The sequence below is a fragment of the Asparagus officinalis genome, chromosome 5 (assembly GCF_001876935.1).
Source record: "Asparagus officinalis chromosome 5, Aspof.V1, whole genome shotgun sequence".
Lineage (NCBI taxonomy): Eukaryota > Viridiplantae > Streptophyta > Magnoliopsida > Asparagales > Asparagaceae > Asparagus > Asparagus officinalis.
In genome coordinates this window covers 128,710,374-128,725,254 of record NC_033798.1, presented here as the reverse complement: position 1 = coordinate 128,725,254, position 14,881 = coordinate 128,710,374, and the positions used below count along the sequence as shown (strand labels likewise).

The window sequence follows — 14,881 nt, the reverse complement described above, 5'->3', positions numbered from 1 at the left end:
AAAAGATCTCCATTGATACGTTCTCTTTGGTAGCAATATAAGAAGAGAACATATTTCTATTGGGGCATACGTGACAAGTAGCACCCGTATCTAACCACCAACTAGAGATGTTACTTGGAGTTGTTACCTAGAAGAGCATAGCTACACAATCATCAACTTGATTGCAGTGTTTTAAATATCGGCCGACATGTCGGACATGTCGGCCGATATAGCGGATTGAGGGGTCCAACGACACAAATCGGGGAAAAACAAGTCGCATATCGTTTTTTACCGACATATCGGCCATATTGGCGAAAAATCGGCCATATCGGCCGATTTTCTTGTTTGGAAAATCGGCCATATCGGCCGATTTTCCTGTTTTTTCTTTTTTTCTTCTTCACACGTGAATGTTTGGTTTGTGGACTATTTTGATTAATAATAGGCTAATGATTACTTGATGTTTGATCACTTGATTAATAATAGGCTAACTGATTAATAATAGGCTAATGATTATTGATTAATAAGGAGAGATTTATTTTATTTTAAATGTGCATATGAATGTTGAAATGTGCAGAGTCATGAAGTTATGAATTTAGGAATGCTTAGATAGTTAGATTACATTTAGGGCATGATATTATACATATGTGGATCACCCGATATGGCAATCCGATATTTAGTCCATGTCCCCCGATATATCCCCGATTTCCGCTATCCGACATGGATTTCAGCCGTCCGACATGAACCCGACATCCGATATTTAAAACCTTGCTTGATTGACATTGTGCGTTGTTTCCTTCTTTGGTGTTTTGCAGTCTTTGGCAAAATGTCATTGCTTCCCACGGTTGAAGCATTTGCCGCTCCTCTTGAACTCCTTCTGAACGTTCAGGTTCTTCGGATTCTGGTTCTTTTTTCTGTTATATATTGTAGAATAGCTAGTGCTAGTAGGAACAGTGCCTAGTACAATAATGCCTAGTGCTAGTAGGAACAACAATCAATATATACAGATATATATTGTAGAATAGCTAGTGCTAGTAGGAACAGTGCCTAGACCGAGAAGGTCTTATAGATCGAGGAGATCTTTGCCTGAGGAGATCAAGGAGATCTTTTGCCTGATAGATCGAGGAGATCTTTGCCTTACAGATCGAGGAGATCTTGACAGTACTGGGTTGGTGCACACCAGAGTACTGGACTGCTATTCCTGGAAGCAATTTGGCCTTGGGATCCTTGCACCGGAGTAGGCCAAATAATGCTTTAAGCACAGCGTTTTACAAACGCACAGCAGTTGAGTTGAAAAAAATTTAAATTACTGTACTTCAGCTTTCTTTCAATTATTAGCTGCTATATATCTGTATTATTCCAGTTTTAACCACAGGCGCTAACAATCTTTTAACAATGGGGTTGGGTGTACTCGTACTGATTTTATACATGCCATCAGTATTATTTTATTAATGCATAGTGTTTTTCCAAACGCTATAAATAGACCTCAAATCCTTAAGGAAAATTCATTAAAAAAAAACAGCAATCAATATATACAGATATATATTGTAGAATAGCTAGTGCTAGTAGGAACAGTGACTAGACCGAGAAGGTCTTATAGATCGAGGAGATCTTTGCCTGAGGAGATCGAGGAGATCTTTTGCTTGATAGATCGAGGAGATCTTTGCCTTACAGATCGAGGAGATCTTGACAGTACTGGGTTGGTGCACACCAGAGTACTGGACTGCTGTTCTTGGAAGCAATTTGGCCTTGGGATCCTTGCACCGGAGTAGGCCAAATAATGCTTTAAGCACAGCGTTTTACAAACGCACAGCAACTGAGTTGAAAAAATTTAAATTACTGTACTTCAGCTTTCTTTTAGTTATTAGTTGCTATATATCTGTATTATTCCAGTTTTAACCACAGCCGCCAACAATCTTTTTACAATGGGGTTAGGTGCACTTCTCACATTAAGAAGATGAAGTCACTTCTCATGTGAGCCTGCTTGAGCTCTCGATTTACATGCCTGATAAGCTCTCATTGGAGAACACGCTACTGGTATAATATTTAATTCGCCCATTTACTTCTCATTTTCATTTTTTTTAAACTTGGTCCTGATATTATAACCAAGCCAAAGGGCAATACATTAACCCGAGATGACAGCTCGATCACATAATAAATTATACTCTAGTCAAGATTACCACCAAACCAAAGGCAAAAGGAAACCCGAGATGGCAGGTCGATCTCACAAGAAACTACATTTTAAAATAGCCAGTTCACGTTCATTATGTAATTGTACGGTGTAACTTCGGCTGTATCCTAAAAGCAACTTACCACTACTTCAGCAGTAAAATATTCAGGTTATTACTATCATGGAATAATAGGAAAGCAGCAAACCTTGTTGATTTCGATAACCCCTTCCAATTCTGTATCCCACTCTTTCAGTAGCCAAAGGCAAATTCAATCGATATTTACCACTTATCCATGTCCCCATATATGTGCCATCTCCCTATCAATTTGTTTATTGCTTTGTCAACAACTAAATATTAAACACAACTGAGAAATGCTAATATTTATCTGAGCCTCAATTATGAGTTATACATTTATTCTAACTAGACCAAGAAGGGTTGCTCGCATTGCCTCATTAGGGCTCGCCTTGGACACAGAAGAACTACCCTTGCCAGCATAGGTGAACCCCGGTAACCAGGTGGTGACAATCTTCTCATTCGTATTCTGATGTTGCTGCATGTATATAATTCAATCATATCAAACGAGGATCAATTCAGTTTAAAAAAATAAAAATGAGAAGTAAATGGGCGAATTAAACATTATACCAGTAGCGTGTTCTCCAATGAGAGCTTATCAGGCATGTAAATCGAGAGCTCAAGCGGGCTCAGATGAGAAGTGACTTCACCTTCTTCTCCTCACATCAGCTCACTGGGGCCCGCCTCCCACATAAAGAACTTTCCTCAGCAGTGCTGGTGAAGCTCGCCTTGGACAAATTTGTGCTGATGTGGCATTCCCTGGAAACCCCAAACAAGGGGTTTCCACGCGAACCAAACAGCTGCTATGTGTAAAAAAGAAAAAGAAAAATAGTCTGAAAGAGCGTACTTAATCGTTCACTCTTTGATAGATATAAATCAGTAATTTCTATGAATAGACATTCCTATTCTTTACAAAATTTATGAACTCCCAAAGAATCACCAATCACAATATCTACTCCACAGTTTCCATACAAGCAGCCACCCTTGCTTTCCTCCTCCTATCCCTTGTAGCCATCCTCTGTCCATACACCAACAACACGTCCCCAACATCCACCAATCCCACCTCCTTCAACCTCATCCCTACCTCCTCAAACATCACCAACCCTTCCTCATTTGAAAACCAATACATGAACTTATTATAATCAAATCTTGGCACCTCCACCCCCTTAACCTTCATCATCCTCTCTACATACTTGGTTGCCTCCAATGTCCTCCCTGCCTTCACCAAACCCCCAACAAATATGCTCTCAAAATTCACCATTGGGTCCCTCCCTTTCCTCCCCCTCTTTCCTAAATGCCCCTGCAACAACATAATGTATGTGTGCATATTAGGCTCACACCCTCTCTTTACCATCTCCCTCAACACTTGGGTTGCTTCCCTTGCCCTTCTAAGCCTCAACAATCCCTTCATCAGACCATGGTGCATGTTAATATCAGGCTCTTCTACCCCTTGGAAAATTCGGTACCCCTCTCTAACTCTCTTTCTAACCAAAAGCCCATAGATTAAGTCTCCAAGAGCAGACTTATCAACTTCGATGCCTCTCTTTAGCATTTCAGCTAACACCATGAATGCGTAAGTGATTTTTCCTTCTTTGCACACCCAATCGATCACAATACAGTAGGAGGCCGAACCAAGATTACAGAACTTTCTTTGTTGTAGTCTTTTGAACATAATCATAGCATCTTCAAACCGATTGTTCTTAAATAAAGTCTCGACTATCTCTTCGTATGCGCTGACATCTGGCTCAAGCCCCGAATCGAGCACCCGGTTCCATATCTTGGCGGCCTCCACCAAATCGCCAGCTCGACAAAACCCAACAATCAAAAACCCGTAAGTAGCCTCATCAGGTGGAATCAAATCTTTGATCTTCATAACAACCGATTTTGCAACATCGACGTACCGTCGAGCACATAGGGTGCGCACAACCCTATTCAACACCTCCACATTCTTAAACCCATCATCGAGTTCAAAAATCTCAACGCACTTCTTGATCTCTCGAGCTCCAGCGAGATGGGTCGCTGCGATCTCGAGAGATCTTTTGGTGATGAGTCCTGTTTGAGACATTTCAAGGAGGAAACTATGGAGAAGGTCAATGTTCCGGGATTTGCCGAAGACGTCAAGGGCTTTGTTGGCGGTGATGAGGGAGTGGGTGAAGTTGTGGGTGAGCTTGGAGTGGAGGAGAAAGTTGTGGACGGGGCGCCATGAGAAGGGGAAGTTGTTGCAAAGCTGGAGGAAGAGCTCGTGGGTTGGGCTGAAGTTGAGTTTCTGAAGGTGAGTTTGGAGTTTGGGAAGTGGGGAGGTTTGTTGTTGGTAGAGGACTGTGGAGAGGCGGAGAAGGAAGGCAGGGTCGACTAGGGAAGTGGAGAAAGAGCGAGAGGAGAAGTGAAGTTTAGGGAGCGGCATTTTTTCAGGTTTTGGAGGGAGGTGTAGGTTTTTAAAATCAGGGGTTTTAAGGACGTGGTCTTTTGTGCTCTGAGAGCTTAGACGACTATCTTGTTCGGCTTTGGTTGGGAGTGCTCAAATTCTCAATCTCATTCTTTACAGCTGACTAACCTAGCAAGGTTTCTCGTCAACAAAAAATCCAGATCAGTGAAAAAGAATAAATTTAAATATGTGAAAATATTCTTAACAGAAAATAAAAAATACTCATGCTCCTGTTTCCTTCTGATATAGTTTTTTTGCAAATTCACAACCACTACAATTAATATCTATAATCAGTATACTCCTTTCCTCCTTTATAATCAGTATACTCCTTTCCTCCTTTATGTAATATGCGCAATCTGATCATGTGTCAAATCCCAAACTCTTTCTTTTAAATTAAACCCAGCAATTATTATAAAGTAAACCGAATTTGAAGCAGAATGAAGCTACATAATCATAAGGGTGTGTTGGGCAACTTCAAAATTAAACTAGGCTAGAGTAATGTTTTCTTAATTAGACCAAAGTTGATTCTTATAAAAAAAACTAGTTTTTTAAAGCCTATAATTTGAACTAGAAAAAACTAGTTCAACTTGGGTTTAACTTTTGCCAAACCAAAAATAGGATTTTGGACCAAGGTTATACCAAGTAAAATAAGTTCTATAGATTTGCCAAAAGTTACATTCCGACTAGACATAAATCTAATAAAATTCAAATCTTTATCTTACTCAATCAAATTAGAACAGGAAAACGAGCGAACTAGCCAATGATGAAAGTCTGGGCAAATCCAATGGGGGGAAGGATGTTTGTTATGAAAGCATCGCCGCATTGTGGTGGATCGCAGACAAATGAAATCTCCATCCTTGGATCGATACCACAGATGAACGTCATCACTTCAGGATCTACTTGTATCTCTCCACCTATTTTGCGTCGTAATTATCACTTCATTTGCTACCCACTCATACGTATGTGTGGAGCCTGTATGCAGCTGAAAGCTTCAAAGTCAACATGCGGTACCAGAAGATGGAATGTGACAATCCGGTCCCACGTGTTGGAGGGAAAAAGAAAAAACAAGGCTATAAATATCATCAAAAACTTTGGACGATCATCAGATAACCACCTACAACTTTTAAAATATCAGAAAACCATATTTTTTTTCTATGAAAAATTGTGGTTCATGGTTTTCGGGGGTATTCTGAAGATATCTTAAACTTTAAGGCTTTTTTTAATATCGCTAAACTTAAAGAGGGCTTGCATGTATTTTGAAAGTTATAGGGGTTATCTAATAATCATCCAAAGTTAAGAGGTTTTTTATCATATGTAGCCAAAAAATATTGGTCATAATAGGGTTGCCTGTCAATATGAATCTTATAAAGATTCTCTTAGGATAACAAATTAACATTCCACCATCAAACTTTTCCCACGAATGGATGAAAACCAGCCGCTCGCGTGTAGATTATTCTGATAAGATGTGGACTTTTGTTCTGCTCCATTTATAGAGAGGGCACGATTCTTAAATTGCCTGTCTTTTTTTCACTGTATGGAACAGTGCAAGCTATTCTCATTCAATTTGTTCTTAGAACTAGCGCCATCAGGGAATCTTTGGTAATTGAAAAGTGAATAAAAATGTAAATTTTGAGTTACTAATTTTTACGGTAGATTTCAAATTATATCAGTACATTTTGCATGAGAAGATGAGTATGTTCAGTCATTCACCAAGAGGTTAAACAGATAGTTAAGGGATCTCGTCAAGAACCCCAGTGCCTGATGCAAATCTTGGACATCTTGAGCATACCTTCATGGTTGCACGCAATGATATTTGGAAGGACAAGGTCACATGTGAATTTTAGGTGATAAACGGGGAGAAACAGCTTTCATATAGCATAAGGGTAGTATATGTAAGTTAGGCCAACTATAAGGGTAAAGCATAGCCCAAAAATACTGCATGAATGATCATGTGGGAACATTCCATGAATATTCTAATGGTTTACTTACAAAAGGTATCAATGAGCAACATTTGAAAACTTAATGGTGTTTATGTGAAATCATTCACAGCTGAGGGTATTTAAGTGCAGAGTTCGTGAAACACTAGGGTATTTTTGGTGCAAGAGTATCATTTCAAGATAATAGAAAAGTATAATATAAACTTTTATTTGAATAGCCCTTGTTTAGTTAAAATTTTACAGTGACCTACTGGCAGTTTTTAAATTAAAAAAAATTACTAAAGCAGGATTATAATTACTCGGGTAAGTCTACTCCAAGAAAATTACTAAAACTTAAACTTACTGACCCAAAAAAAGGAAAAAAAATGCAAGAACATAAAATAGTGTATATAAATATGGTTTATTTACAGCTTCTTGTGCTTCATTATTTATCTGGCTTAAAATGGCGTTTAGTGCTTCCATCACTAATAGAGAGCTATAGGTAATTTTCCAATAGAAGAAAACTTAGTCTGAGATGAAAATGAATAGTAGTAAAACCCCAAATTTGCAAAATTTTGCAACAGAATGCCATGAAGAAGCCTAATCATCATAATATTATGTCGCCATATGCAAGACAATTTGTTGGGTTCGTAATCCTAATCATCATAATATTATGTCGCCACCCAAATGGCAGAATTTAGAAGTTAAGTAAAAATAGTTTGCCAAATAAAATTGTTTTTGAAACTTTTGCAACTTAATGTAGCTCCTCGTTTCCTACAAAGAACTTTTGCAACTTAATGAAACTGTTTTTGAGAGTCTTTTAAGTGTTGTGCGTATGATTTTTGTTTCAGATAACACTATCATGGTTTGCTGATAATCTACCAATCCAGGACATAATTGCTTATGTATGTTGCAAGGTTTTTGTCTTTTGTACTTATTTATAGTTGTCTTTAAGGTTGAGAGATTATTCTGAACAGCTTATATCTTGTTTTTTTTTGACTCCATCACGAATGCTGGATGTTTCTTTATCATATGCAAGACCATGACAAAGATATCTTAAAAGTTGTAGGTGGTTTTTGTTTCAGATAACAGATATCTTCAGAATACCCCCGAAAACCATGAACCTCAATTTTTCATAGAAAAAAAATATGGTTTTCTGATATTTTAAAAGTTGTAGGTGGTTATCTGATGATCGTCCAAAGTTTTTGATGATATTTATAGCCTTGTTTTTTCTTTTTCCCTCCAACACGTGGGACTGGATTGTCACATTCCATCTTCTGGTACCGCATGTTGACTTTGAAGCTTTCAGCTGCATACAGGCTCCACACATACGTATGAGTGGGTAGCAAATGAAGTGATAATTACGACCCAAAATAGGTGGAGAGATACAAGTAGATCCTGAAGTGATGACGTTCATCTGTGGTATCGATCCAAGGATGGAGATTTCATTTGTCTGCGATCCACCACAATGCGGCGATGCTTTCATGGCAAACATCCTTCCCCTCATTGGATTTGCCCAGACTTTCATCATTGGCTAGTTCGCTCGTTTTCCTGTTCTAATTTGATTGAGTAAGATAAAGATTTGAATTTTATTAGATTTATGTCTAGTCGGAATGTAACTTTTGGCAAATCTATAGAACTTATTTTATTTGGTATAACCTTGGTCCAAAATCCTATTTTTAAAATCCTATTTTTGGTTTGGCAAAAGTTAGACCCAAGTTGAACTAGTTTTTTCTAGTTCAAATTATAGGCTTTAAAAAACTAGTTCTTTTGTAGAGCAACTCTTATAAGGATCAACTTTGGTCTAATTAAGAACACATTACTCTAGCCTAGTTTAATTTTGAAGTTGCCCAACACACCCTTATGATTCTGTAGCTTCATTCTGCTTCAAATTCGGTTTACTTTATAATAATTGCTGGGTTTAATTTAAAAGAAAGAGTTTGGGATTTGACACATGATCAGATTGCGCATATTACATAAAGGAGGAAAGGAGCATACTGATTATAAAGGAGGAAAGGAGTATACTGATTATAGATATTAATTGTAGTAGTTGTGAATTTGCAAAAAAGCTATATCAGAAGGAAACTGGAGCATGAGTATTTTTTATTTTCTGTTAAGAATATTTTCACATATTTAAATTTATTCTTTTTCACTGATCTGGATTTTTTTGTTTGCTAGGTTAATCAGCTGTAAAGAATGAGATTGAGAATTTGAGCACTCCCAACCAAAGCCGAACAAGATAGTCGTCTAAGCTCTCAGAGTACAAAAGACCACGTCCTTAAAACCCTTGAATTTAAAAACCTACACCTCCCTCCAAAACCTGAAAAAATGCCGCTCCCTAAACTTCACTTCTCCTCTCGCTCTTTCTCCACTTCCCTAGTCGACCCTGCCTTCCTTCTCCGCCTCTCCACAGTCCTCTACCAACAACAAACCTCCCCACTTCCCAAACTCCAAACTCACCTTCAGAAACTCAACTTCAGCCCAACCCACGAGCTCTTCCTCCAGCTTTGCAACAACTTCCCCTTCTCATGGCGCCCCGTCCACAACTTTCTCCTCCACTCCAAGCTCACCCACAACTTCACCCACTCCCTCATCACCGCCAACAAAGCCCTTGACGTCTTCGGCAATTCCCGGAACATTGACCTCCTCCATAGTTTCCTCCTTGAAATGTCTCAAACAGGACTCGTCACCAAAAGATCTCTCGAGATCGCAGCGACCCATCTCGCTGGAGCTCGAGAGATCAAGAAGTGCGTTGAGATTTTTGAACTCGATGATGGGTTTAAGAATGTGGAGGTGTTGAATAGGGTTGTGCGCACCCTATGTGCTCGACGGTACGTCGATGTTGCAAAATCGGTTGTTATGAAGATCAAAGATTTGATTCCACCTGATGAGGCTACTTACGGGTTTTTGATTGTTGGGTTTTGTCGAGCTGGCGATTTGGTGGAGGCCGCCAAGATATGGAACCGGGTGCTCGATTTGGGGCTCGAGCCAGATGTCAGCGCATACGAAGAGATAGTCGAGACTTTATTTAAGAACAATCGGTTTGAAGATGCTATGATTATGTTCAAAAGACTACAACAAAGAAAGTTCTGTAATCTTGGTTCGGCCTCCTACTGTATTGTGATCGATTGGGTGTGCAAAGAAGGAAAAATCACTTACGCATTCATGGTGTTAGCTGAAATGCTAAAGAGAGGCATCGAAGTTGATAAGTCTGCTCTTGGAGACTTAATCTATGGGCTTTTGGTTAGAAAGAGAGTTAGAGAGGGGTACCGAATTTTCCAAGGGGTAGAAGAGCCTGATATTAACATGCACCATGGTCTGATGAAGGGATTGTTGAGGCTTAGAAGGGCAAGGGAAGCAACCCAAGTGTTGAGGGAGATGGTAAAGAGAGGGTGTGAGCCTAATATGCACACATACATTATGTTGTTGCAGGGGCATTTAGGAAAGAGGGGGAGGAAAGGGAGGGACCCAATGGTGAATTTTGAGAGCATATTTGTTGGGGGTTTGGTGAAGGCAGGGAGGACATTGGAGGCAACCAAGTATGTAGAGAGGATGATGAAGGTTAAGGGGGTGGAGGTGCCAAGATTTGATTATAATAAGTTTCTGTATTGGTTTTCAAATGAGGAAGGGTTGGTGATGTTTGAGGAGGTAGGGATGAGGTTGAAGGAGGTGGGATTGGTGGATGTTGGGGACGTGTTGTTGGTGTATGGACAGAGGATGGCTACAAGGGATAGGAGGAGGAAAGCAAGGGTGGCTGCTTGTATGGAAACTGTGGAGTAGATATTGTGATTGGTGATTCTTTGGGAGTTCATAAATTTTGTAAAGAATAGGAATGTCTATTCATAGAAATTACTGATTTATATCTATCAAAGAGTGAATGATTAAGTACGTTCTTTCAGACTATTTTTCTATTTCTTTTTTACACAGCAGCTGTTTGGTTTGCGTGGAAACCCCTTGTTTGGGGTTTCCAGGGAATGCCACATCAGCGCAGATTTGTCCGAGGCGAGCTTCACCGGCACTGCTGAGGGAAGTTATTTATGTGGGAGGCGGGCCCCAGTGAGCTGATGCGAGGAGAAGAAGATGAAGTCACTTCTCATCTGAGCCCGCTTGAGCTCTCGATTTACATGCCTGATAAGCTCTCATTGGAGAACACGCTACTGGTATAATGTTTAATTCGTCCATTTACTTCTCATTTTTATTTTTTTTAAACTTGGGCCTGAATTGATCCTCGTTTGATATGATTGAATTATATACATGCAGCAACATCAGAATACGAATGAGAAGATTGTCACCACCTGGTCACCGGGGTTCACCTATGCTGGCAAGGGTAGTTCTTCTGTGTCCAAGGCGAGCCCTAGTGAGGCAATTCGAGTAACCCTTCTTGGTCTAGTTAGAATAAATGTATAACTCATAATTGAGGCTCAGATAAATATTAGCATTGCTCAGTTGTGTTTAATATTTAGTTGTTGACAAAGCAATAAACAAACTGATAGGGAGATGGCACATATATGGGGATACAGAATTGGAAGGGGTTACCGATATCAATAAGGTTTGCTGCTTTCCTATTATTCCATGATAGTAATAACCTGAATATTTTACTGCTGAAGTAGTGGTAAGTTGTTTTTAGGATACAGCCGAAGCTACACCGTACAATTACATAATGAACGTGAACTGGCTATTTTAAAATGTAATTTCTTGTGAGATCGACCTGCCATCTCGGGTTTCCTTTTGCCTTTGGTTTGGTGGTAATCTTGACTAGAGTATAATTTATTATGTGATCGAGCTGTCATCTCGGGTTAATGTATTGCCCTTTGGCTTGGTTATAATCAGTCAGTACGACTGATATCGGCCTGTGAAGATCATCCGGCATCCTATCTTCTTGAACGATTCTTCTCTTATGTGAAGCCCAAGAGATCGGCCTGTGAAGATCATCCGGCATCCTATCTTCTTGAACGATTCTTCTCTTATGTGAAGCCCAAGAGCTAGGGAGCATCTGTACAATCTTCTCTTCATCGATCTTTTTGCTCGGTAAACTTATTTCTATGCAGTAGTAGTATGTTGTAGCACTGTTGTGTTGTGATCCTGTTGTTAGAACTCGGTTCTATTAATTTAGCTGATTGGTTTTTAGGTATGGTAATCCAATTTACTGAATTAGTTACAGATCTGTGTGAATGTACAGGCTCTGCCTCTCTTCTTGTCCATCATTGACCTGTATGCATGACTTTTTTTTTATAAGACATTTATTTGTGTCTACAGCTAGATTACTTTGGATGATTCATCCTTTGCAATTATGAATGATAAACAAGTTATTATACATCATTGTTTTAAAGGCGACGCGCCCTATAGCGCCTTAGGTGCTTAACTTAGCATCTCGCATATTGCCGGGCAAAGAAGGTTGTTAAGGTGATTGCCTTTTGTCTTTGTGTTAAAATTTTGAGGGTGCGAAAGATGTCCGATAAAGTAAAGTTTAATTTGGAATTTTTGTGTTTTTTTTTATTTTTGATTTTTTGCTATTTTTTGTTGAAATGTACTTTATTATCTATGTCGGTTTGAGGACAAACTACAATTTGAATTTGAACCTTAAAGTTCAAAGTTTGCTACTTAATTATTTGTGTTAGCACTTACTAGTTATACATCGCGCTTTTAGAGAAGTTGATGCCACATTCCAGGAGGAGCTCATGAATTATACCATGGGCAGAAGTCATATGCTGAACCTGTGCCATTTCAAGGACAAGTCAAGCCCGAATGGTAACTTTTTCAAAAGAAGCGTATGTTAGAAAATCATTTTAAATCAGCAGTGGCTGTTCAGCCACCTTTCTTGCATACTTCCTCCCGCTCCCTCCCTCCTTTTCTCTCTGGAGAGATGAGCTGAAGTTTACATGTAGGATTGTAACGACTAAATATCTGATATCACCAACTAACTTTTTTTAAATCAATTATTTGAATCAGCAGCTAATTTTTTTTGTCTCAATTCGTATTCTTAAGCTTGGGACTATTCTTGTTGGGTACGCAATTATGCTTTATACATTGAGGAGCGTCTTGAGTGCTTTCGCATAGTGAAGTATGATGTCGAGACTGGAAACACTGTAAGAAACTTAATCTATATGTATCCTTTTTCTTCAATGTTCTTTTCCTATAGAAACTTATCTCCTTCTAATTCCATTTTAGGTATACTTAGAGCTTATCTCACTGTTGTCAAAAGTACCAGATATGTGGTACCAAGAAATGTTTCCTTGAATTTTCATTGACTTATGAATTTTAACTGAACATCATCTTTATATGTGCTTCTACCATGGGTCCAAACATGCATGGCCTAGGTGCCATGGAGTTGAATGATAAAATGACATGTTTAAGACAACAGCTCTATGGTCAGGATATTATGGAGTTGAGAAAAATGTCCAAAAGATATGAGCTAAGATGAGAATATTTGGAAATTAGGGGTAATAATATGGTAGGTAAGAAATAGTTGCATGCATTTAAGATGATTTTGTTTTGCTTTGAGGTTCTATCAAGATGCTAGGATGAGGCTCTACCAAAGCATGAGTGAGGTAATAGGTAAGGAATATAATACTACTTAAGATGTACAAAGCTGAATGGAGAAAATTACCTATGATGTCAATCCCAAATTTGTAATAGAGATAGAGGTGTAAACAGATTCAAAAGAGCCAATCCAGATACGGCTTCGTTTATGCATATCTGCATTTCTCTAATTTAAAACAAAGAAAAAAATATATTGTCTTTTAATATCTGCACATCTAGCAAGGATATACTTATTTAAAGCTCCTTGGCCTATGTTGCAAAATGACACTCCAAGGACACAACTTAACCATTGTGTTGGTCAGAGCTGGCTGTGTTTGTATAAAATATTTATTTCTTGGATATTAGAAGCTGGAGAACACTATTCTTAAATTAAATCATCGCATCCAAATTGTTTTTATTTTATACTTTGATATTGATATATACTTGGAAAATTAGTAACTTCAAAGTTCAATGTTTAACCTTTTTGTTAAGACTTTACTTACATTGTACATTTATTTATTTATTTTGTTTTTATAGCTCTATGAAAATGCAGTAATATGCAGCGTAATATCATAATCACTTCACATATCAGAAGCTATTATAATAGGTTTTTTCACCTACATACCCCTCAAATCTATGATTTTCTAGAATTACCCTCCAAATATTTCTATTTGCCAATTTATACTCAAAAACTTTCCTATCCAATAGTTTACCACTCAAGGTGTGGTCACAAGACTGCCCAGGAGTAGCAGAGGTCCATTTTCACGCATGTAATACTTGGTTCTCTCCTCGTGGCAGTAAAAGTTCCTGAAAGTGTCGACAATCAAGAATCAAGATTTGCTTTGGAAACTCGAGTCTGTTGCTCAGATGAAAGATTGCCCAAAAGCATGATGGAAACAACATTCTAAAGCCTCTTCTATCTGTAGTCTCTTGAAGGGGGGATTGTCGCGACAATCATGATATGAGGAGATTATGCAGTTAAATTGCATGAACTCGCAGTTGCAACAACCCAAATAGGGAAAATCTCAAACATAAGGTTGAATCCTGTAATTTATCAACAACCAGAAACACATCAAATCAAATAAAGTAAAATGTAAACAAAATATAATTGACAAGAAAAGATAGGGGCCCGCGCACACGCGTTGACACACCCACATCATGCTGGGCAGTGCAAGTGCCTGTATGGTGTTTTTCCTTAAATCCCAGTAAGCTAACTAGACGAGGAAAGTTCAATACAAACCACTGTCCATTCATCTACACTCATCTGGTCTCAATATAAGCTAGCTAGGGACGACTGTAGTGCAAAAATGATATGCGCACACACCACAACATAGCTAGACCACGATCTTTTCATCACCGAGTTTAATAAGCTCACGCATAGATTCTTAGATTTGGGGTAATCAAGGAATTTCCTCCCTATAATCATGTGTTGGAACGTACAAAGTGGTTTAACCCATTGTGACGCTGCATTCCTGGAGGTGAGAGACGCCAACACGTTCTGTGCATTTTAGCTCCCACAGTTATTATGTAGCCCTTGAGTCCTACCTGTAAAAATTCAATCCATCTTCCATCAAGGTTTGAAATTAAACAAAGGTGAGATACTTAGACGAAATCTAGCTCACCAGAGCGATGACAGTCTGGAGCGCTCGTGGATTGGGAGAAGCTAGCAAAAGAATGACCTGAAGAGTCTTGGAGATTCCATGTGGAAAAGGAGAAGGAAGAGATTAGTTAGGTTTTGGGATTTTGGTTGACGGCTGGAACGTGGGGTTTTTTTTTTTGGTTGGTTGGTGGGTAGGTGTGGG

At 38.8% G+C, this 14,881-nt stretch overlaps 2 protein-coding genes across 2 annotated transcripts in view; one reads left to right on the top strand and one right to left on the bottom strand.

Moving 5' to 3' along the window:
• LOC109841300 (putative clathrin assembly protein At5g35200) overlaps positions 1-14,881 on the top strand; it is a 28,204-nt gene that overhangs the window by 5,559 nt on the left and 7,764 nt on the right. Inside the window, exons 3-4 of the mRNA XM_020410226.1 lie at positions 12,208-12,308; positions 12,546-12,646. Coding sequence (XP_020265815.1) covers positions 12,239-12,308; positions 12,546-12,646 — 171 coding nt within the window. The 5' untranslated portion in view covers positions 12,208-12,238. The remainder of the gene's footprint in view (positions 1-12,207; positions 12,309-12,545; positions 12,647-14,881) is intronic.
• Positions 3,036-4,791, bottom strand: LOC109841299 (putative pentatricopeptide repeat-containing protein At1g26500). The gene has a single exon (XM_020410225.1). The coding sequence runs from the start codon at positions 4,621-4,623 to the stop codon at positions 3,172-3,174; it is 1,452 nt and encodes a 483-aa protein (XP_020265814.1). The 5' UTR covers positions 4,624-4,791; the 3' UTR covers positions 3,036-3,171.